The 19,807-nt window shown below is 38.1% G+C and overlaps 1 protein-coding gene across 3 annotated transcripts in view; it reads right to left on the reverse strand.

Annotated features, from left to right (window-relative positions):
- The window catches only part of LOC137297739 (N-acetylneuraminate 9-O-acetyltransferase-like), a 43,175-nt gene extending 24,945 nt beyond the window's left edge, over positions 1 to 18,230 (reverse strand). Inside the window, exons 1-10 of one of the 3 annotated variants that reach the window (XM_067829681.1) lie at positions 18,073 to 18,230; positions 15,779 to 15,875; positions 6,964 to 7,150; positions 6,549 to 6,659; positions 6,081 to 6,132; positions 5,745 to 5,816; positions 4,857 to 4,947; positions 2,613 to 2,718; positions 1,463 to 1,587; positions 769 to 842 (exon numbers count right to left, since the gene is read on the reverse strand). In XM_067829681.1, the coding sequence (XP_067685782.1) occupies positions 769 to 842; positions 1,463 to 1,587; positions 2,613 to 2,718; positions 4,857 to 4,947; positions 5,745 to 5,816; positions 6,081 to 6,132; positions 6,549 to 6,659; positions 6,964 to 7,150; positions 15,779 to 15,875; positions 18,073 to 18,199 (1,042 nt within the window). In that variant the 5' untranslated portion in view covers positions 18,200 to 18,230. The remainder of the gene's footprint in view (positions 1 to 768; positions 843 to 1,462; positions 1,588 to 2,612; positions 2,719 to 4,856; positions 4,948 to 5,744; positions 5,817 to 6,080; positions 6,133 to 6,548; positions 6,660 to 6,963; positions 7,151 to 15,778; positions 15,876 to 18,072) is intronic. The other 2 variants (XM_067829683.1, XM_067829682.1) reach the window with 2 other exon arrangements.
- Between the last annotated feature and the right edge of the window lie 1,577 nt (positions 18,231 to 19,807).

Here is a 19,807-nt window from a genome sequence, read left to right on the forward strand (position 1 = left end):
GTTTGTTTATGAAACCTGTACAGCAGTGTGCTTGAAGTGTCTGACCATGCAATGTCACAAGTGCTACAGGACTCCGCATGATCCGCAGGTGTCATGGCAGTTATGACTGACGAGGTCAGGTTAATCTATGATGGTCTAAAACCACTTCTCTCAATACTCAGAGAGACTGGGGAACGCCATCAATTGCACAATTTTTCAATACGTCACAACTTCATAGAGTGGCTGATATATTCAAACCTTGGTATTCACTGATTCAGCGTGACAAGCGAACTCGTTACCATTTAAGCTACCCAACCGTCCCTATCTACACAAAATGCCATATAACTTAAATATTGCACAGTGTGGCATGAAACTAAACTAACTCATCTATGTAGAATCAACAGTGCTCAATTACTAAGGAAATAGTCTTTGAATTCTGGTGTACTGACCAGTTGATCACATACAGAAGCATGGAAAAAAATTCTGCCTTACTAGGACAGTCATTTATTTTGATAAAGGGTCTGGTCACTCTATAGTCAGTCATGCTGAAACTCTTGCATATCTAAGAATTGAGGTAGGTATTTTTAGATAACTGACAAAAAATGTGCCAAAAATGTAACTAAATTCGAATCACCAATAAGTCATCAGTAACAACTACACAAACTGTTCACATATTTATTTATCACAAGGAGTGTAGACCACATGTTGTGAGCTCATATTATTCTCAGGTTGCAACAAACAGATCAATTTGTGGGGTTTTCCATTAGTCTCTTTTTATCAGATCATTACCTGCTCTTGCCTTTGCCCCATTCCGCCTCAGCTGTCTTCGGCGATACAAGCACAGGGCTATTGCGGACACGATACTGAAATAGTAATTGTGTATTTAGTAACAATTTTACATAAGTAACATCTTACGGGTGTGGCATGTCTAAGGGAAGCAGCTCTGCAACATGAACCGCAAGAGAAGACAAGAAAAAATCATCAACATACCCTGCAGTAGCAAAATACTCTTCAAGTGTATGTCTACTAGTTATGACCATGTCAAATGGTTTGTCTTTATGGCAAAGCGGAAGGAGTGTACTGAAAACTTTATAAGTTCTGCTCCAGAAAGGAACACTCCCACTAAATTCAGTTGAAGCCAAACTTGTTGGCATGGATGAAAAACAGCATTTGCCATGGAAACACACAAAAAAAATATTTTATTAAAAAATCCAAAAGTACCAAAAGGCACAAGTACACTACCAGATTTATCTATGTGGCAAGTTTGGCGAAGAAATAGAGAACGGTTCTGAAGTTCTGGTCTGGAAAACATAAATGTGCATGGACGGACAGAGTGCATTTTAATACCTCCTGGCATGATACTTTATGGAAATTGCTTGGCAACAGTGTAAGAAGCTATACTGAAAATGTTGCATCATAAGGTAAAGAGGTTGTTATGGACACGGCACCATGATTACAAGGTAGTCTATGTGAGCTGTATTACCAGACAAGGAAGAACGCAGCAGTAATGATCTGCAGGGTGGTTGCCTGCTCCGGCTGGTTGCAGCAGGTGCCATCATGGTGGTTCATGTCATTATTGCAGTACATGTTGAGCAGAATCTGGACATCCTGTATACACACAAAGGCACAATATAGTCAAGACATCTATGACATGGTAGACGTTTAGTGCACAGATTAAATTTGGCCTTTCCAGGTTAGCTATCTTGCTCAAGGTGCATCTGATCATTCTTACCCTGGATATGTCAGGCTTAAGGTTTGGTTATTAGTTTAGCGCAGTGGTGTAGTTGTTACCATGCAGGCCACTCATGCCAAAGACCCAGGTTTGAATCTTGATAGAAAAAGAATATTGTGACCTCGTTCTCATGCTGTGCTGAGTCCCTTGGCACAGCACCTTGTCCACATGGCGCTCAGTCCACCCTGCTGTTTAAAATAGCTACCTGAGAAGTGGGTGTACGGACATATACCGTCACGGTTAGCGGCTAGTAGCAGCTTTGAAAGTACAGTTCCATCAGGGTGATAATGTAATGCATTAATTTGCATTTTTTCTGGCATTGTCAACAAGGGAGGTGGAGGTGCCTTTGATCTGCCACTACATGACTGGGTTCTGTCTAGATGAAACACTTGCACACCGTGCTGGGGCAGATGTTCCAGGTTTCCCAAAGAAAACTGAAATTACCGATGCTTTGTGAGCGGTCACTTTTGAAACAGCGATGCTGATTGCACAACAAACTCGGATTACAACCAATCATGAATCAAGAACACTCATACCATGAAAGGGCTATATTAGAACATAGATTACGTGGGACGCTATAACAGGAGTAACCTCTGTGGGAAGAGAATGATTTTCTGCTGGCTGAAGAGAGGCAAATCTGAACAGACTCACTTGCTGAAAGTGAGGTCACATGTATGTGCTTTGTTGTGGGGAAGGACTGAGTGATAGAAACAAATGGTCACCCATCCAAGCTACAGAGGATCCCAACACTGCTAAAGTTCAACAGATTTCAACCTGAGCTCTCTGCACAGGACCACACACCAAAATCAACTTAATGGTTCTGCAATGTATTTGTTGCAAACACATCAGAGGACCATAATTTGATACAGGTCACTTTTATGATCTATATTCTAAAACTTACCAGATCGAGCGCCAGCTTTGAAATGTGCAGACCATCCTCAGATTCCTTCTTCATCCCTTGAGCAACAAGACGTGATGACTTCCACAACTTGGCATCACTGTGTCGCCTGACAACAAACATCAGAATGATGATGATGATGATGATGATGGTGATGGTGATGATGATGATGATGATGATGATAACAATGACTAACACAAGAATCATCTTCAGCATCAAGATCAACTTAGAGACCAATGGTGTTTTGCATATACAGGACTCGATTAAAGAGATGTTAACCTACTTGCACCAGGTCCAATCAAAGATAAAAAAACTACTTGCAGAAGACACCGCGTTTATTGCAAAGTGTAATGAAAGAAATATAATGCTATTGAAATTAGATGATTTATTCACAATTATACCCACTCAAAAACTGTGCAAGATAGACTAATAACTGGGCTGCTTTTTTAAATATTTTTTTGAACCAATGCAAGTTACAAGGCACCAAATTGAGCCCTTATATATATTACACACCAGCATTAATGCTATGAAACAAAAAAATGATAACAGACAATTTCAACATGTTCAATGTTTCAACCTGCAACTGGTCCACAGCCTAATTCTGTCAATGTTTATTTGGAATTTATGATAAGTACATGAAACTGTGTCTCCAGGAAATAATCTGGCTGGTCAGTTGTCACTAGAATTTATATATAGTGGACAGCTACCTCTAACAGGATATCTGATACTGATGTGGCTTTACACAATACATCATATTCTGATCATGTTTACGACCTTTTTAGCAATATTCTTGCAAGATCACTGTGGGGGATACCAGAAATGGGCTTCACACATTGTATCCGTGAGGGTATTTGAACTCATGTCTTTGGCATGACGAGTCAACCCTTAGGTTTAACCACTAGGCTACCCCACTGCCCAACATCATATCCCCATTTCAGCCACTATGCACTAGGCAACACCAGGAGACAGAAAAAACAACATTCAGCATCATCAGTTCAGGTTGTTGCCATGGAAATCCAATAAAATATTTTTCATATATACAAAAAATCATCTAAATGTAACTGCCCAGCAAGTGTCTGATACAAATGCAAAGGAAATTAAGAAAATATTAACTGCCTTCTGCCAAAAGTTCCAGAAACACAATGTGACAGAAATGCAAATATATCCCCTCTCATCATACTTATCATCATGATCATAAACATATTGCAACATGTTTCTTTCTTATGTCTGCATCATGTGTCTGTTCCTGCAAATCCACAGGGACATTGCCACATGACCACATGTGGAGTCACCATGAGTGAAGAAAACACTTTCTCTATGATTGGCCCAAGACCACGGAGAACGCCATCAATAACAGAGCGAACATCTAGCATGAAGCGAACAACCAGTATGAACACTGTAAGATATGGCCCACATTACATTAGGTTTAAATCATTTGTCTGTTCCCGCAAATTCACAGTGACTCTGCCACATGACCACATGTGGAGTCATCATGAGTGAAGAAAACACTTACTCTATGATTGGCCTAAAACCACAGATTCAATCTCTCTGAAACTATGGAGAACGCCATCAATAATAATATGAAGAACCATCTTACCCAAAGCATGAGTACCGTAAAATGTAGTTCTATCAAGGTTAACTTATTTGTTTGTTCCTGCAAATACACAGTGACTTTGCCGCACGACCACATGTGGAGTCACCATGAGTGAAGAAAACACTTACTCAATGATTGGCCTAAAACCACAGATTCAATCTCTCTGAAACTATGGAGAACGCCATCAATAATAATATGAAGAACCATCTTACCCAAAGCATGAGTACCGTAAAATGTAGTTCTATCAAGGTTAACTTATTTGTTTGTTCCTGCAAATACACAGTGACTTTGCCGCACGACCACATGTGGGGTCACCATGAATGAAGAAAACACTTTCTCTATGATTGGCCTAAAACCATAGATTCAATCTCTCTGAAACTAGTGCAAACGCCATCCACACTTTTGAATTTTGCCTTGTAAAGTTTGCTTGGTGCATAACATTGCACAAAGCAATAGTGCAGCTATATGGTGGTGGTCTGTATAAAATCAAGTCTGGACCAGACATTCCAGTGATTACCAGCATGAGCACTGATCTACACAATTGTGATCTGATGACATGTCAGCTTAGAACTTGAATCTTCACATGTTTACCCTCTGAACCAAACATGACAATTTCACTGAAACAATGCACACTTTTGAAGATCATTACTTACAACAAATCCAAAGCAACCTTGTTGTAGTCATCAATCTGTTCATTAGTTATCATTGAGCGGTTTGCATTCAGTTTCTCTTCCACCACTGGATCTGAAGAAACACAACCAAACAACATTAACAACAAAAACAGATTTAGTTATTAACTTACAAGTTTGCAATTGTAGGAAAATAGAAAAAAAAAATAATAATAACTGGATTAATGTTGTTTTTACAGAGCTCTAGATAGCCTGTTTGTAATCTGGGTATTTTAACCATTGTGCCAGTTATAAGTGGCTACTACTGATCTCTGAGGTTGCACTCAAATTTTCCGATACCTGCCCTTTTTAAAAAATTGAGTATTTTCTACACCGGTAATTAAAAAAAGTTCACATTGTCATTTAAAGTGAAACACAACATATGTGTAGTCTTACGTCACTTTGTTATTGAGTGACTCGATTATAATCGAAATATATACATTTTTCTTGTCATCACCAGTTATAAGGGTTTTACTCCAGGTTTTTTCTAATCAATGTTTTTAATAACTAATACAGTCTTGCAATGAAATGCACACATTTAAGGAAGACTCTGGAATTTTAATTAAATAAGAAAAGTCGTCAACGTATTACAGTGTGTGTAACTTAAAACTATTGAGCACATGTTTGTTCTCGAATTTTGTCAAATTTAATCGTTAGTTTACTTCTTTCAAGTGTCTTTCCAAACCAAGAAAATTCTGATTAATCAAGCATATGTATTAGCAAATCGACAATCATTCTTAATCTTTCTTTTGATCGGTTTTTCGATTATTTTCAATCATTGGAATAGCACTAAATGTAATCAGTTATGATTGTTAATAGTGCTTCAACCAAGTTTACTGTGTGGATAGACAACAGTGGTAGTGAAACAAATACCTTGCAGCATCCAGAGTATTTGGGTTGTATCTTTCAGCTTATGGAAAAGCGGGACAATTGTTGTGAGATTCACTGAAACAAAAGGAAATTAGAGTAGATTTATGGTTGGTCGAGTTTTCGTTTAATGCTGCACTCAGCAATATACCGGCTATAAGATGGAGGTCTGTAAATAACCAAATCTGGATCAGACAATACAGTGATCAACAGCATGAGCACCAATCTATGCAAGTGGGATACAATGATCCTGTCAATCCTGTCAATCTTCTCTTATGACAAGTATGGGTTACTGAAGATCAATTCTTACAAAGATCTTGAGGTGTTGGCAATAAAACATACCTTGATAGTTGCTAAGAGCATTCTTGCTGCCATTGTTCAGCTTTATGCACCACTGAAAAACACACAAAGCAGAAGAAATTAGAAGATGATACAATACAATACATTAATACCTAATATAACTCCACCACACAATGATCTTGGTGGGAACTACACACACGGCTAAATTAAGAAAGAGAAATGTTTCTTGGGTATCGGCGCACCACTTCCATAAGTGCATGTAACAATTTTTTACTGCCATTTAAAAAAAATAATTTTGACTTTACCCAGCCCAATCATCCATTCGTGCACCATATGAATGAGTGTCTGTGAGAACGAGTGACTGAATCTACAACTGTGAGGATACCACAAATAAGCTTCACACACTGTACCCTTGTGGAGTTAACCCTGGTGTTAGGTGTGACGAGCGAACACTTTCACCAATAGGCTACCCCATCATCCGTATTTGAATGTGCACTTGCAGGAACTCACCGTTGCACTGCCTGTTATGACCAGGTTTGGTCTGGCGCCGGGTTCACTGAGCAGGAAGTTCTTGTACACATAGAACATGGAGAGATTCACCATTGGCTGCCACAGGAAATCCTGAAGTTACAGAGAGAATCAATGAGTTAAGGGAAATGCAACTGTTTCCGCCAGACAGGTAATTTAAGCGTGCCCTTATCCACTTCAACTAAAATTATCACAACAATTACCCTATTTCAAATTGTTGTTTGAAAGAAGTGAATGAGGTTTGAACCTTTAACATGTACAGTGTTTGAATCTATGGACCCTCAAATCTTTAGCAGCGGGCCAATTACAACAAGCCTTTGACATTCAAGCAAGGACCTATCCCTACACAGAACTCTCACACAAGCTACCCTCCCGAAGGTCACTAAGCACTACTCACAATTCTGGCACTGATCTTCTCATCCTGGAAATGGATGTCCGTATGAGCCTTCTTTTTCTCCACCTCCTTTGACCCGATAAGGTTGACAAACTCAAAATAGAGTTGCCGGATTCTTGAATCGCCTACGAATGTGATGTGATTCCTGCCTCCCCAGTAGGACACATAGTGCATGCACATCCTGGCGTCACTGAAACAGACAAAGAACACGAGTGAGTGAGAGAGTTAGAGTTTACGTCACTTTTAGCAATATCGCAGCAATATCATGGCAAGGGACACCAGAAATGGGCTTCACACATTGTACCAATATGGGAAATCAGATCTGAGTCTTAAGCATGACGAGTGAGTGCTTTATCCACTTTGGTACCCAATTGCTCTACAGAACATTAGCATGCATAGGCAACAGAGACTGTGTTCCTGCAAAACTACTTCCCTTATGAAACGAGGAATGTTTAACTTGTTTTTAAGTGAGTGTGTAAGTGAGGGAGATGGGTTTCACACCACTTTTATGAATATTAGAGCAACTATCAGGGCAGGGGAACATCAGAAATGGGCTTCACAAAATGTATCCATGTGAGGAATCAAACCCAGTTCTTAGGCATAAGAAACAAACACTTCTAAGGACAAGTTTACATGAAAATTAACCTTTCATCATAAGAAATGTTTTGCTAAGCATTTTTATGGCCAAAACAATTCAGACATCAGAAAAAACTAATTAATTTTTTGTTTTATATTGATACAAATTGACATCATTAGACCTTATTTCACATGGCATAGGTAAGGTTCTTCTGTCTCGATGTGCAGGCTACTTTTACCTGGCGGTCAGCATGGTCAGCTGGCTACGTGATTTGGTTCTAAACTGATACATTGTACACAAAGTGTCACATAACCAAACTGTATAACATTTACCCAGAGTAGATCATCTTTCCAAGAAACAGTAAATTCTTTCACCGAAACTTAAATGTATGTACTACATCTGTCTTGCCATCAGTGAATGTGATTCTTTGTGAAGGTATTCTATGTTAGACATTCCTACATAAATTGTACAATATATGCCCCTCTTCTTCAGCCTTCACTTTGATGTTGAAACCATATCCAAATATATCCTGAAGATACAACTTTGGAAATATTCTGTTTGAAATTCTTTCTGCAGTGACTAAAATGTCTGCATAATCACCAAATGAGGCCTCTAAAAAATATTGAAGACATTTGGGTGTTTAATGAGATATCACATTTATGCAAGTGTGAAAACTGGTCCAAGAGTTATGGTGACCTAAAGGATAAGGTCAAGGTCACCCAAATCAACTGGTGCCTAGTAACACCCTAATGTAAGCTGCTACCAAATCTGAAGACACTAGGTACAACACTTCATGAGATAATGCGCTTACATTAAGTTTGAAAATAAAGTCAATGGTACCAAAATCGACTGGCGTCTACCTAATTCCAAAATGTAGGCTGTCACCAAATTTGAAGACACTGGATACAACAGTTCATGAGATATCATGATATCGTTGCAGTGATCTTGAAAATAAGGTCAAGGTGACCCATACTGAGTGGAGTTTGTGTAGTCTCCCCAATGTGGGATGCCACCAAATTTGAAGACATTGGGTACAACAGTTCATGAGATATCATGTTAACATGAATTGGGATGCACATACATATGTACAGACACTGCTGAATACATAGTCCCCCATTCTGTATTGTGGCATAGGACAACAAGGCCAACCTCACATTTTACACTGTGTATTATTTTCTAATACTGTGAGTTTTAGAACATGCAGACTCCAGGAGAAGAGCATCATAAGACAAGGTACTTAAAAAAATATAGGTGCATTCAAATTATTTCCATGCTTCAACACAATGTATCATAGTTTCCAAACGCGTGACGCCATGACTGACACAAACTCACACACAATGATGACATTTCAGTACTTCTAGAGTGTGCTATATAATCAAGAAAAACAAGTATATATTTTCAAGCATTGATATTAAGTAACTTAAAAATCCACTCTGGTTCACATAAGAAAAAACATGATTTTTTTCGTGTACACTTTAACCACAAGGCTACCCAACCGCCCACCTGGCCTGGTGTGCCAGCCCTTGACACACGTACAGCTTTGTATTTTTCAATTTATTGCCATGAATCTGGTTCACAAGTTTACGGATGTCCAAGCATTGCAAAATACTAGCAGTCATCAAAATGGTCAAGATTGGATCTTGACCATGTTAGAATTTCACTTAATCCTGTCACTGGGTTGCAGCCATGTTGCAAATTCAAAAGTAGGCTGTTTAGGTATTAGAGAAAATACATATTACCTTCTACCTTCTACTTGATGTAAAATTACTGAAACTAAACATTTGTACCTGAGTAATAACACAAACAAATCATCTTAATTCTATAAAGACAATAGTCTGGTTATGATTTAACAAAATAAATATCTTCATGGAAACATTCTTTTGTAAACGATTGCCATGGTTAAATACACATCAAAAGGTTCAGTTAATCTATTCTCACATTCACTGCAGAGTGGGATTCAGTGCACAGCGTAACAATGTCAAGTAGATGATTATCAGGGATTGACTTCGCTATCTTCAAACTACACCAGTGTGGCTAACTTTCAATGTTGCCAGTGTAGGCTATCAACATGATAAAGTCTACAACATATGCATGGAAGCAGTCTTAACGTGCTTAGTGTTATACAGACAAAAGAACTGTCTATTCATTGCTTATTCATTGTACTGCCTGTACTGTTATTAGTATCAACCAGACAGGTTATTAGGTTTCAGTTTGCGTACATGGAAATGGTTCCTGAAAACACACCTGACGCAACTTACTTTGATAAAAGCATGTGGTTTTTGCTATTTGCATTCGAACTGAAATTGTAGTTAGTTTGTTTTGATAAGTTAGTAAGGCAGCAAGGTGTAAAGTGTCAGTTAATGGTACTCATTTTGGGTGTTTGACTGAACTTAAATGTTATAGAAAGTTTAGTAAGCAGTGTAAGATATTGAAAATGTAATACAAGGTATATTAAAACAAACACTAGATTCTGATTTGGTGGTTTAGTTTATTATCACAACTAACACAGGTCCTGCTGAGCATAATACATTTCTGGTATTAAATCGGTCTTCTGTTGTGTGTACTAGGTTAATAAATTATCAGAAACGAATATGTAAACAGTCGATTTTCATGTTCGTATATCAGCTATATAGATCACATACTGTACACTATCTTGTACACATCATAGGTAATGGTGGATAAACTGATTTTACCCTGAGGAAAAATGATTACATTCACAAATGAATGAAAATGTTCGTTAAAACAGCAATCTATCCAAATATGATTTCAGACATTGAGTAATGTGAGTTTTTTTCTAGAAATAGCGATGCTGGTTATGAATATTTCCCTCAATCAGCTACTAAAGAATTATCCATTCTCCCATGTCGGCAACAGGGCGGTGGGATAGCCTAGTGGTTAAAGCGTTCGCCTGCCACGCCGAAGACCCGGGTTCGATTCCCCACATGGGTACAATGTGTGAGGCCCATTTTCTGGTGTCCCTCGCCATGATATTGCTGGAATATTGCTAAAAGCGGCGTAAAAACCAAACTCACTCGCTCATGTCGCTAAAACTGATGATTGTTGGCATGATTGTGCAACCAATATTTGGATGGTGCAATCTGATTAATTCACTTAGTTGCACCTGGTGCAGAAAGTGAAATAAATAAATAAAAACTAAGAAGCGACTAACAGGATCGAGTGGTCAGGCTCGCTGACTTGGTTGACACATCATCGGTTCCCAAATGCACAGATTGATGCTCATGCTGTTGTTCACTGGAATGTCTGGTCCAGACACGATTATTTACAGACAGCATATAGCTGGAATATTGTCAAGTGCAGTGTAAAAGTTAACTGTCTGTCTGTATGCATGTATATACATACATGATAAAAAGATATAATCCAATTTAAATTGGAAAGGAGCTCCAATGAGATGGCCTGAGGTTGAGATTTAGACTTGCTTTATTTAGGTCTTAAACACTACGGAAAGGACTTTCAGAAGGGGAAAAACAGTTCAGGGACTGAGAGACAGACTAGCTGATCATATGTGTGTGTGTTCTGATTAAATACACAGAAAGCCCAATGGTCTTGACTATCTCCCAATATACAGTGTCAACACACCCTAACATACACGTCCTACATGTCACCAGCAGCCTGTGAACATGATTGAGCCATCCAACAAATCATTCTCTACATTGCATTAGCAACATGAGTAGATATGCATGTCACATCCAACAGGTCTAGAGCTGTTTTACACCAATGGTTTGTGTGAACTAACTAGATCATGCAAATTTTAATTTTTAGAACAAAACAAACTGTACCTCATTTTTTTTCACCATACATGGACTATCATGTCTGTCAATGCACCATGCTCTCAGACTTGCAATGCAAAGGTATTAGCTAAAGAGACTCCAACATAATTGACTTTTGTGGGCAGGTATTTTAGCTCCCATATGGAATTGTTGCATTATTTTTATCATTGGAACCAATTACAAGAACAACAAGGTAAACCTCCTTGATCAGTAAAAAACCTACCACTTTAGTAAAAATATAATGGTCACAATATGTAACAGAAACAGGAATGTTTATTTATCTGAGTCAGGATGTTTAATGTCCATTGCTGCATGCTTGGAGTTGGCGCTGACAAATCAACCATTGGTCAATCAGCCTGTGTGTGATGCAGTACTGCACATGATAAAATACTGGTACCATGACAGCAAATATGGATTTTTACAACAGCTGGCCAGGCAATCCAAACAATGAAACAACATATATAACGGGACACCTATTCAGACAGGCAGACATTATTCCAGTCACATATTACCAAAGCAACCAAGTTTCACTGAAACACTGGCTCATCCAGATACACATAGAAATCTGAAAAAGGTGACTTTGGTAGACAAATTGCTATAATTTTTTATTGCGTTCAAAATTAAGTTCTTTCCTTAAATTAAGACTATTTTAGAAAATGTTTAAAATTATTGGGTGGATTCAATGATTAATCAGGTTCAACGTAACACTCAGCATTATCGCACAATAAAGACTTATGGTTAACAATCATGTTACTAGTGAAACACAAGTTATCTATATAAACAGAGAGTTAGTTTTAAATGTCAACATTTAATTTAAATTTGTGAGTTTAGTTTATGCTGTCATGAGCAATATTCTAGCAATATGGCAGCAGTCTGTAGATAATTGTGTCTGAACCAGATGATCCAGTGATCAACAGAATGAGCATCAATCTGCAATTGCGAAGCAATGACATGTGTCAACCAAGTCAGCAAGCCTGACCACCCATCCCGTCAGTCGCCTCTTACGATAAGCATAGTCGCCTTTTGTGGCAAGCATGGACTATTGAAGATGTATTGTATCCTGGATCTTCACAGGTCTACACAAACAGAAAATTAGTTTTAAATTTTAACATTTAATACAAATTAGTGAAGTTTTCATTCAGATGGCATTGTTTGGTTTCTTGAACATTGACCTCTGTGCAGGTCAACATAAATAGATACATCCCTGGTCACGGAAGGCATATTTCTCATAAATAGCCACCTATAGTTCTCCAAGGATCATTTAGAAATTCAGGTAAACCTCTTAACCTCAGTATTATAGACTAAAATTAACAATATCATTGTTTTTTGGGAACAACTTAATGTATAGGAAAGAAGCCTTTATGGATTATCAAGTTTTTATCAGATTTCAAGCAAGAGGTTGTATGATAACCACGTAAGAAACATCGCTATTGCAGAGGTTGGTCATCCATAAAGTCATGTCATTCCTATTACTTACTTCTAGAATGTCTGTTTGCCTAATGTATACACTCCTTGTAATTTAGTCATGACTGCACATATAAAACTGCAAAGATACAGTTACTGGTAATGAAAGTACACTGTGCACTGTGCCTGAATATGTTAAAGGGTGCTGCTTTTTTTACAGCATAAATGTACAGACTGAGGAAATTGTTTCTAAGTATTTATTTATGATACAGCATGGTCAAAAGACATTCAGTTACTGATGAATCAAAATGCTTTTTGAGAAGATAATCAGTGCACTCAACTGTGACCACTGTTCATGATGTGACAGATTAACTGTGTGAATACAAAAGAATTGACATTTTCATGACATGGTACATGATCAACCAGGTAAAGTTTGCATATTCTACATAAGCACCAAGAGAGAACATCCTAAATCAATAACTAAAGCACAAGTGTGTTTACTTGAACTGTTAAGAAAGAATGAAAACTTTGTTCCAGCTCACTTCCATGGCCGAAAGAACAAGTAAAAGGGCTTTATGTAAAAAAAATTCAAATTTTCTTTGACAATCCTTACGAGTTTTTTTAGTAGTACAAAGTGAATGATCTTGATTTGGGGAAGACATATTGTTATTGTCACCAGCATGACTATTTCAAGTTATAAAGCAGATTTAGAATGTGGACTTATCCCTTCAGCTGGTAATGCTACCAAATACAAGTCAATATGAATTGAAGGACAACACAGACAATCTAAATGCCAATCAAGTTTACATTAAAAACCCACACTGACAAGTGCAAAAGCATATAATATTACGGATAATTTGATCCCAACTATCTGTTAATGTACATTACAATACAAACGGAAAAATAAGAGTTTGGACCACAGAAATAGAAAGGCATCAAGGAGAGTAATAGACAGACAGACAGACAGACAGAAGATTTTATTGTATGAATGGCCATGAGGCCAATAGTACATCGGCATTCATAATAGTACTAGTAGAGTCTATAGTGCCTGGATATTGAGTTGTATATTAACGGTACGTGACTGCATTATTTTTGTACAATACACAGCTAAACATACTAGTATTAGCTAATTTAGAATTCAAAAAAGCTATAAACATATGAGGATGTAATGTGTATAACTTGGTATAACCCTTGTAAAGAACACACATCCACTGTCCATATCTCTTTGTGTCTTCCAGAGATCGTTTTTGACAACAGCAACACAGAAAGGGTACATCACTGTCTGCTAACTAATACAAAAAACTGTTCTATTTTTATCAGTGACATCATGTTCATTAGTACAATGTGCAGTAGTGCTAATCTGAAGTGCCATTTTTCATAGTGAAACATTCAGTGTGCTGAAATAAGACCAGTAAACCACAGAGCAGTAATGTTACTTCCTTTTCACTTGACTGATACTGTCATAGACACACAAGAACATATACCTTACATTACTGTAGATATGCTAAATTCTGATGACCAAAACTAGCAGTATGTAGAACTAGACGGGGATTTGAATATCTATTATTTACACTTTTGTCAAACTCTTTTATCATCTGGGGGTAAGAATATGGCATTGTATTGCAATGGTGAACGAACAAACCAGACAAGACAACTCTGTCAGTAAAGATGTCAAATTTGCAATTAAACATCGCAAGACAGGAGTATTTACCTATTCACTTCTGGCATTGTATAATATACAGGGATTCCAGTGAATTAGTTAAAATGGACCATTCAGCAGAGATGAATTCTGATGTGGTGATCTCAAAAATACAGTATCTGAAACTATTATTTTATAAAAAGAAATATATTCTAGTATTATGTCATTTTAATTGCAAGTTGTGCTAAAAAATGTAAAATATTTATAATTATAACTTAGGTTATGCAACAGCTTTTTGTTGTATGTCCAGGAAGTTTTTATGCATGAAACAGTTTGACCTGTCACCAATCAGGTTTCACATGATCTTGCTATTTCCACTGCATAAGCAGTTCGTTGACTTATGATCATCTAGCTACCCAGTAACTGTGACTTTTGACAAAAACAAAATATGTTTGTGTATCCACTTCATGTCCTCCACTGTATGTACAACCAGATTAATTAATGAAGCCCAATCAAGTACAATTAGCTCATCTATTACCGATAATTGATGTTCAGAGTTGGAGACTGGAACATCCCATTAATCTATTTCACTGATTGATGTGTTCATATAGTAAACGATTGGTTACAGGTTGAATCGGTTTAGATTATTTGGATTATTGGGGACCGGATTAATGCAGCTTGAATGTATTTGAAAAATCACACCAATCAATTTTCTAAATGTCTGAAATTATGACTTGTACAACAATTACAGTGTTTGAAATTAAGAGGTTTTTAGAGTGAGTGAGTTTAGTTTTACGCCATGACAATATGAGAACATGAGCATCAATCTCCACAACTGGGAACTGATGATGCGTCAACCAAGTCAGAGAATCTGACCACCCGATGCCGTTAGTCGCCTCTTATGATAAGCATAATCGCCTTTTATGGCAAGCATGGGTTGCTGAAGACCTATTCTACCCCGGCACCTTCACAGGTCAAAGGTTCTTAGAGGTCTGCTCCTTCTACATCAAAATGTCAAGGTCCCCCTAATCTTCGACTCTGAACAAGTAATGAGTGAGTTGGTCAGTTTGGTTTTATGTTGCTTTTAGCGATATTCCAGCAATCTCATGGTGGGGGCAACAGAAATGGGCCTCGCACATTGTACCCATGTGGGGCATTGAACCTGGGCCTTTGGTATGATGAGCGAAAGCTTTAAACACAAAGCAATTGAACGAGTATGCATGTTATGGGTATGCAACTAAATGAAAGATGGTACCGTGTAGAGAGGAGTTGCAGGCAATAGGGACAGAAAGTTAGTTAATGTCACCAAAAAACCTAGGGCTATGACAAGGACTCATGCTTACTTTTGAACACTAACAGTTCACAAATGTTCATTTCTAAATACAACTTCAAATTATGATGCCTTTGTACCTCTTTGAATATTTGTGCATCATGCATCCGTATGGCTGCCAGGTGCTGTAGCCGGGGAACCTGCCATCGCTCAGGAGCCATGTGCATGAGTCATTACCTGCGGGAAGAAATCATGGATATGGTTAGGAAATCTTGCGAAACAACTTTGACATCATTACATGAATCGTTCCCTTAATAGGAGTATGATGAGTTTTAATGTATTTTTACCATAATTACAGTTTGCCAGTGACTGACTGTATGTTGGCAATTAGGCACCTCAATCTGGGAGTGTTGATTTAAATCTAAGATGGGACTTAAAGGTCACATGCAATGCAAAACACAACTTTGTAGATTCTGATACTTTCCGTTACAGACTTAAAGTCACAGAAACAAATTAGCAAAAGTGCAAATTCAGCCTACAAAGTTGAAAAATAACACGATAAAAAAAGCCAGTGAAATCGCAGTTCAAACAATTCACTAATTTTCTCCCCGCGTTGGGGTAAAAAGTGGTTCCACCAGTTGTGTTGCACCATGCCCAGAACGCCTGTGCTGTAATTACGTTTGCACGGCTGGAACTAGGAGGGCAACTTGTACAAACACAGCAAGTGATGTAAGCAGTGCAGTACAGTGTAACGTAATTACACTGATAGGCAGTGTGATACTTGTACACATGACATGGTATTGTATCTGTGGGTTGCAAATTAACTGCATCCAATTTTCCCAGAGGACCGGATCAGATGGAAATTGGTGCAAACTCAGATTGTCAGTTTCAAGTTCTGCTTTGTATTTGGATGAATGGCAGTTTCCAGCCACACAGTAGTTCACCATCTCAGTATTTGTTGATTGAATTGCAGAGAGTATTTACAAACCCAACATCTCTATAAACAATTTTTATGGAGAACAACTTCTACTGTATATGGTGAGACGGTTTGGTATGGATTTCTTATTACTCACCATACTTCAGAAATATCAATCAAACAGGTCATCTCTATATACACTCAATAAGCCTTCTGCATGTCATCAAATGAATCAGCCAATACAAAGTCTCCATTACACTTAAGCGGACACCCACCCACTCCAACTTCGATTTGAGGGAAATAAACGCATGTACAAGATATTGCAGTTTTGATTCGCAATTTTACACTTATAACTTTGTTGCTTAGTTTTTTCACAATCAGTAATGTATGTTATATGTCATGAACAAGTGATAATTGTGTTTAGATTATGTTTGTTTCATTAATTGCATGTGACCCTTAGGGTAAACAATACAAGTATTACTGTAACGTACGTACTGTACTGATGATATATACAGATATAGCACATGGCCACAATGTCACATGTATTCATAGCTTAGGCATCGGGTCCTGTGGCAAGTTACAATTGTCAGAGGGGCACAAAAAGTATACTGTGTACATGTTCTAGACTACAGGTTTTAGTGTGCTGGAGATTAGGTGCTTCACTCTGCAAGTGAGGATTCAAGTCCTGGATAGCACTCAGCCTAAACAAAGAACATGTACTTTACTGAGAAAGTGTAGCTCTTGACACAGTAGCAAACAGTGATAAACCTATTAAACACAACACAGAAACTATGATCAATAGCAAGCTAACTCTTCTCCACTCGAAATTGAGGCCATATGACTAAGATACAAAAATATGAGTAGATTTCTAACAATTTCCTGTTGTCATTTTTTCCTCCAATGTGTGTTGAAATATCCTTTAATAAGTTTATGCATAATTGAATCTATATTTCCGCAGTATAGTTCCGCCTGTATCCCCCTCCTATTACATAGCAAATTTGCTGCAGGTGAGTCCTCACCCAGTGTATTATTCCAACACTGAAATAAGTACATGGATTGCTGTTTTATACCTGTTCTAGTTTATAGAATGTATATACTGGGATGTATGTCAGTTTGTAATTTCGGTTTTGATGTGGGTAGTGGGTAGGAGCGGAACTCTTACCATGTTTTCATTATATAGAGTTTCTGAAGATAAACGTACGTGATGAACATGCGTTATGTGCGGACACCATGAGTCACGAAAACATGTGACGATTTGGAAGCGACGTGACGAGACATGCATGTGGCTTTGTGATACAAGTCAATGTCAAGTGCAGAGAGCACAAACACTGGTTTCAACTTAGCCTGAGATGTATAATTAATTACATAAAACCCTGAGGTAAACGAAAAAAATGGCAATGGCCGTAGTGTTGATTTGACAGCACATTCGCCCACTGACGAAGTGAAAAAACCAAACAAATGAGGTATTCAGAAGAGGAATTGAAAAAGTAATGAGAATTTGCATCAATAAAACCTTACCGAATTTGAGATGTAAAACCCCATGGTATAGGATAAATCCCGACACCATAAGAAATGCAGCTATTTTCGCATTTTCTACGTTCAGGTAATGTGTAATTTCGTGAGTCGATGTGCTTCTTTCCGCCATATTTCCCCCATGTCTCGTTGGATCTCGTTGTAAGTTCGAGACTTTGTTCGAGTTGGACGTTAATTCATTAAAGCGTACGTAAAATATATAATTCTTCCGAGAAATCGAACGTTCGGATCTCCCATAACCTTCAAATTTTGAGTAAATCGAACATTAAAATTGAGCAATACGAATATATCGTGGTGATTGTCTTATTTGTATTTACGTCCTAAAGTTGAAAATTTCGAAAGATCGTCGTAGCCTTTGCAATAACATTGTTTTGTTTGTGTATTCGTGAAATGGAATTTTAATCAACGACAAAAGCGCCCAGCAAATTGTAAACCCACCGTAAACGTCGAATTCAAGATAACAGCGGGTATCACAGGGTTAGGATACATAGTGACTGTCTGCTACACCGCGGACGGGGTTCAGATTGGTGTTATTTGACATTGTCACTGACACTGATTTTCGGTTCATGGGAATATAAAGCTGTGAAAAATATGGTGAAGTCTAAACATGTTCTCAGCCTCGCGTTTTAAGGATTTATATGTACTTAACATTCAGTATGATACAATAATGATACAACCAATGATATGATGAAAATCCCACCAAACTTCTAATGGTGGCGTTGTAACACAGTTAACGAAGGTGATTTCTGAAAACAATTCCAAGCAATGGCAGATTTCTTGGAGATATATCCTATCTCAATGGTATATACTATACAATATTCCTAAATGTTAAATCTATATCAAGTCAATGACACAGAACAAAGGTTCACATGAAAAACAAAATACGAAAGGAAACAAACAAATCCAGGCGTCACAAAACCTGTAACCGAATTATCAATATCTCTTTTATATGTTGGAAGGATTCGTCATAAATTTTAAGATATTCTTAATGATATATCTGACTTTGATATACTCATGGAAAAATTTAAGGGAACGCATGAAATAGCTGTGACTTTTTATCTTTGAATCAGCAAGAGAAAAGTTCATACAGATGAAAAGGCTTCTGAAAATTAATATCGGGTGTGTCCCCCATGTCTCTGGAGAACTGCTTGGCATCGTCGTGGCATGCTGCGAATGAGTGTACGGATGGTACCAGTCGGAATTCTACGCCATTCTTCCTGGAGAGCCACGAAAAGTTCATCCAAATTGTTGGGTTGAACAGGTCTATCCCGAACATTGCGGCCAAGAACATCCCAAAGATGTTCGATAGGGTTAAGGTCAGGACGTTTAGCCGGCCATTGCAACACCCGGACACCTGCAGCCCTCTCTCCCGACAAACATGAGCGATGTGAGGGCGGGCATTGTCATGCTGGAACTCGAACATTCGACCTGCTGTACGCGCAAAGGGGATCGCAATCGGGTTCAAAATCTCGTCACGATATCGTACACCTGATATCCTGCCATCAACACGCACAAGATCTGTTTTGTGGTTAAAGGTAAACCTGCCCCACACCATAACAGAGCTCCCTCCATAACGATCATGCTGTTTGATGGTGCAAGCACTGTGACGTTCCCCACCGTGTCTCCAACTCGAATTCGACCGTCATTATGGTCTAGTGTGTACCTGCTCTCATCACTAACCATGGTGTTCCTCCATTGACTTACGGTTCTTCCTCCATGG

The sequence above is a fragment of the Haliotis asinina genome, chromosome 10 (assembly GCF_037392515.1).
Source record: "Haliotis asinina isolate JCU_RB_2024 chromosome 10, JCU_Hal_asi_v2, whole genome shotgun sequence".
NCBI classification, from domain to species: domain Eukaryota; kingdom Metazoa; phylum Mollusca; class Gastropoda; order Lepetellida; family Haliotidae; genus Haliotis; species Haliotis asinina.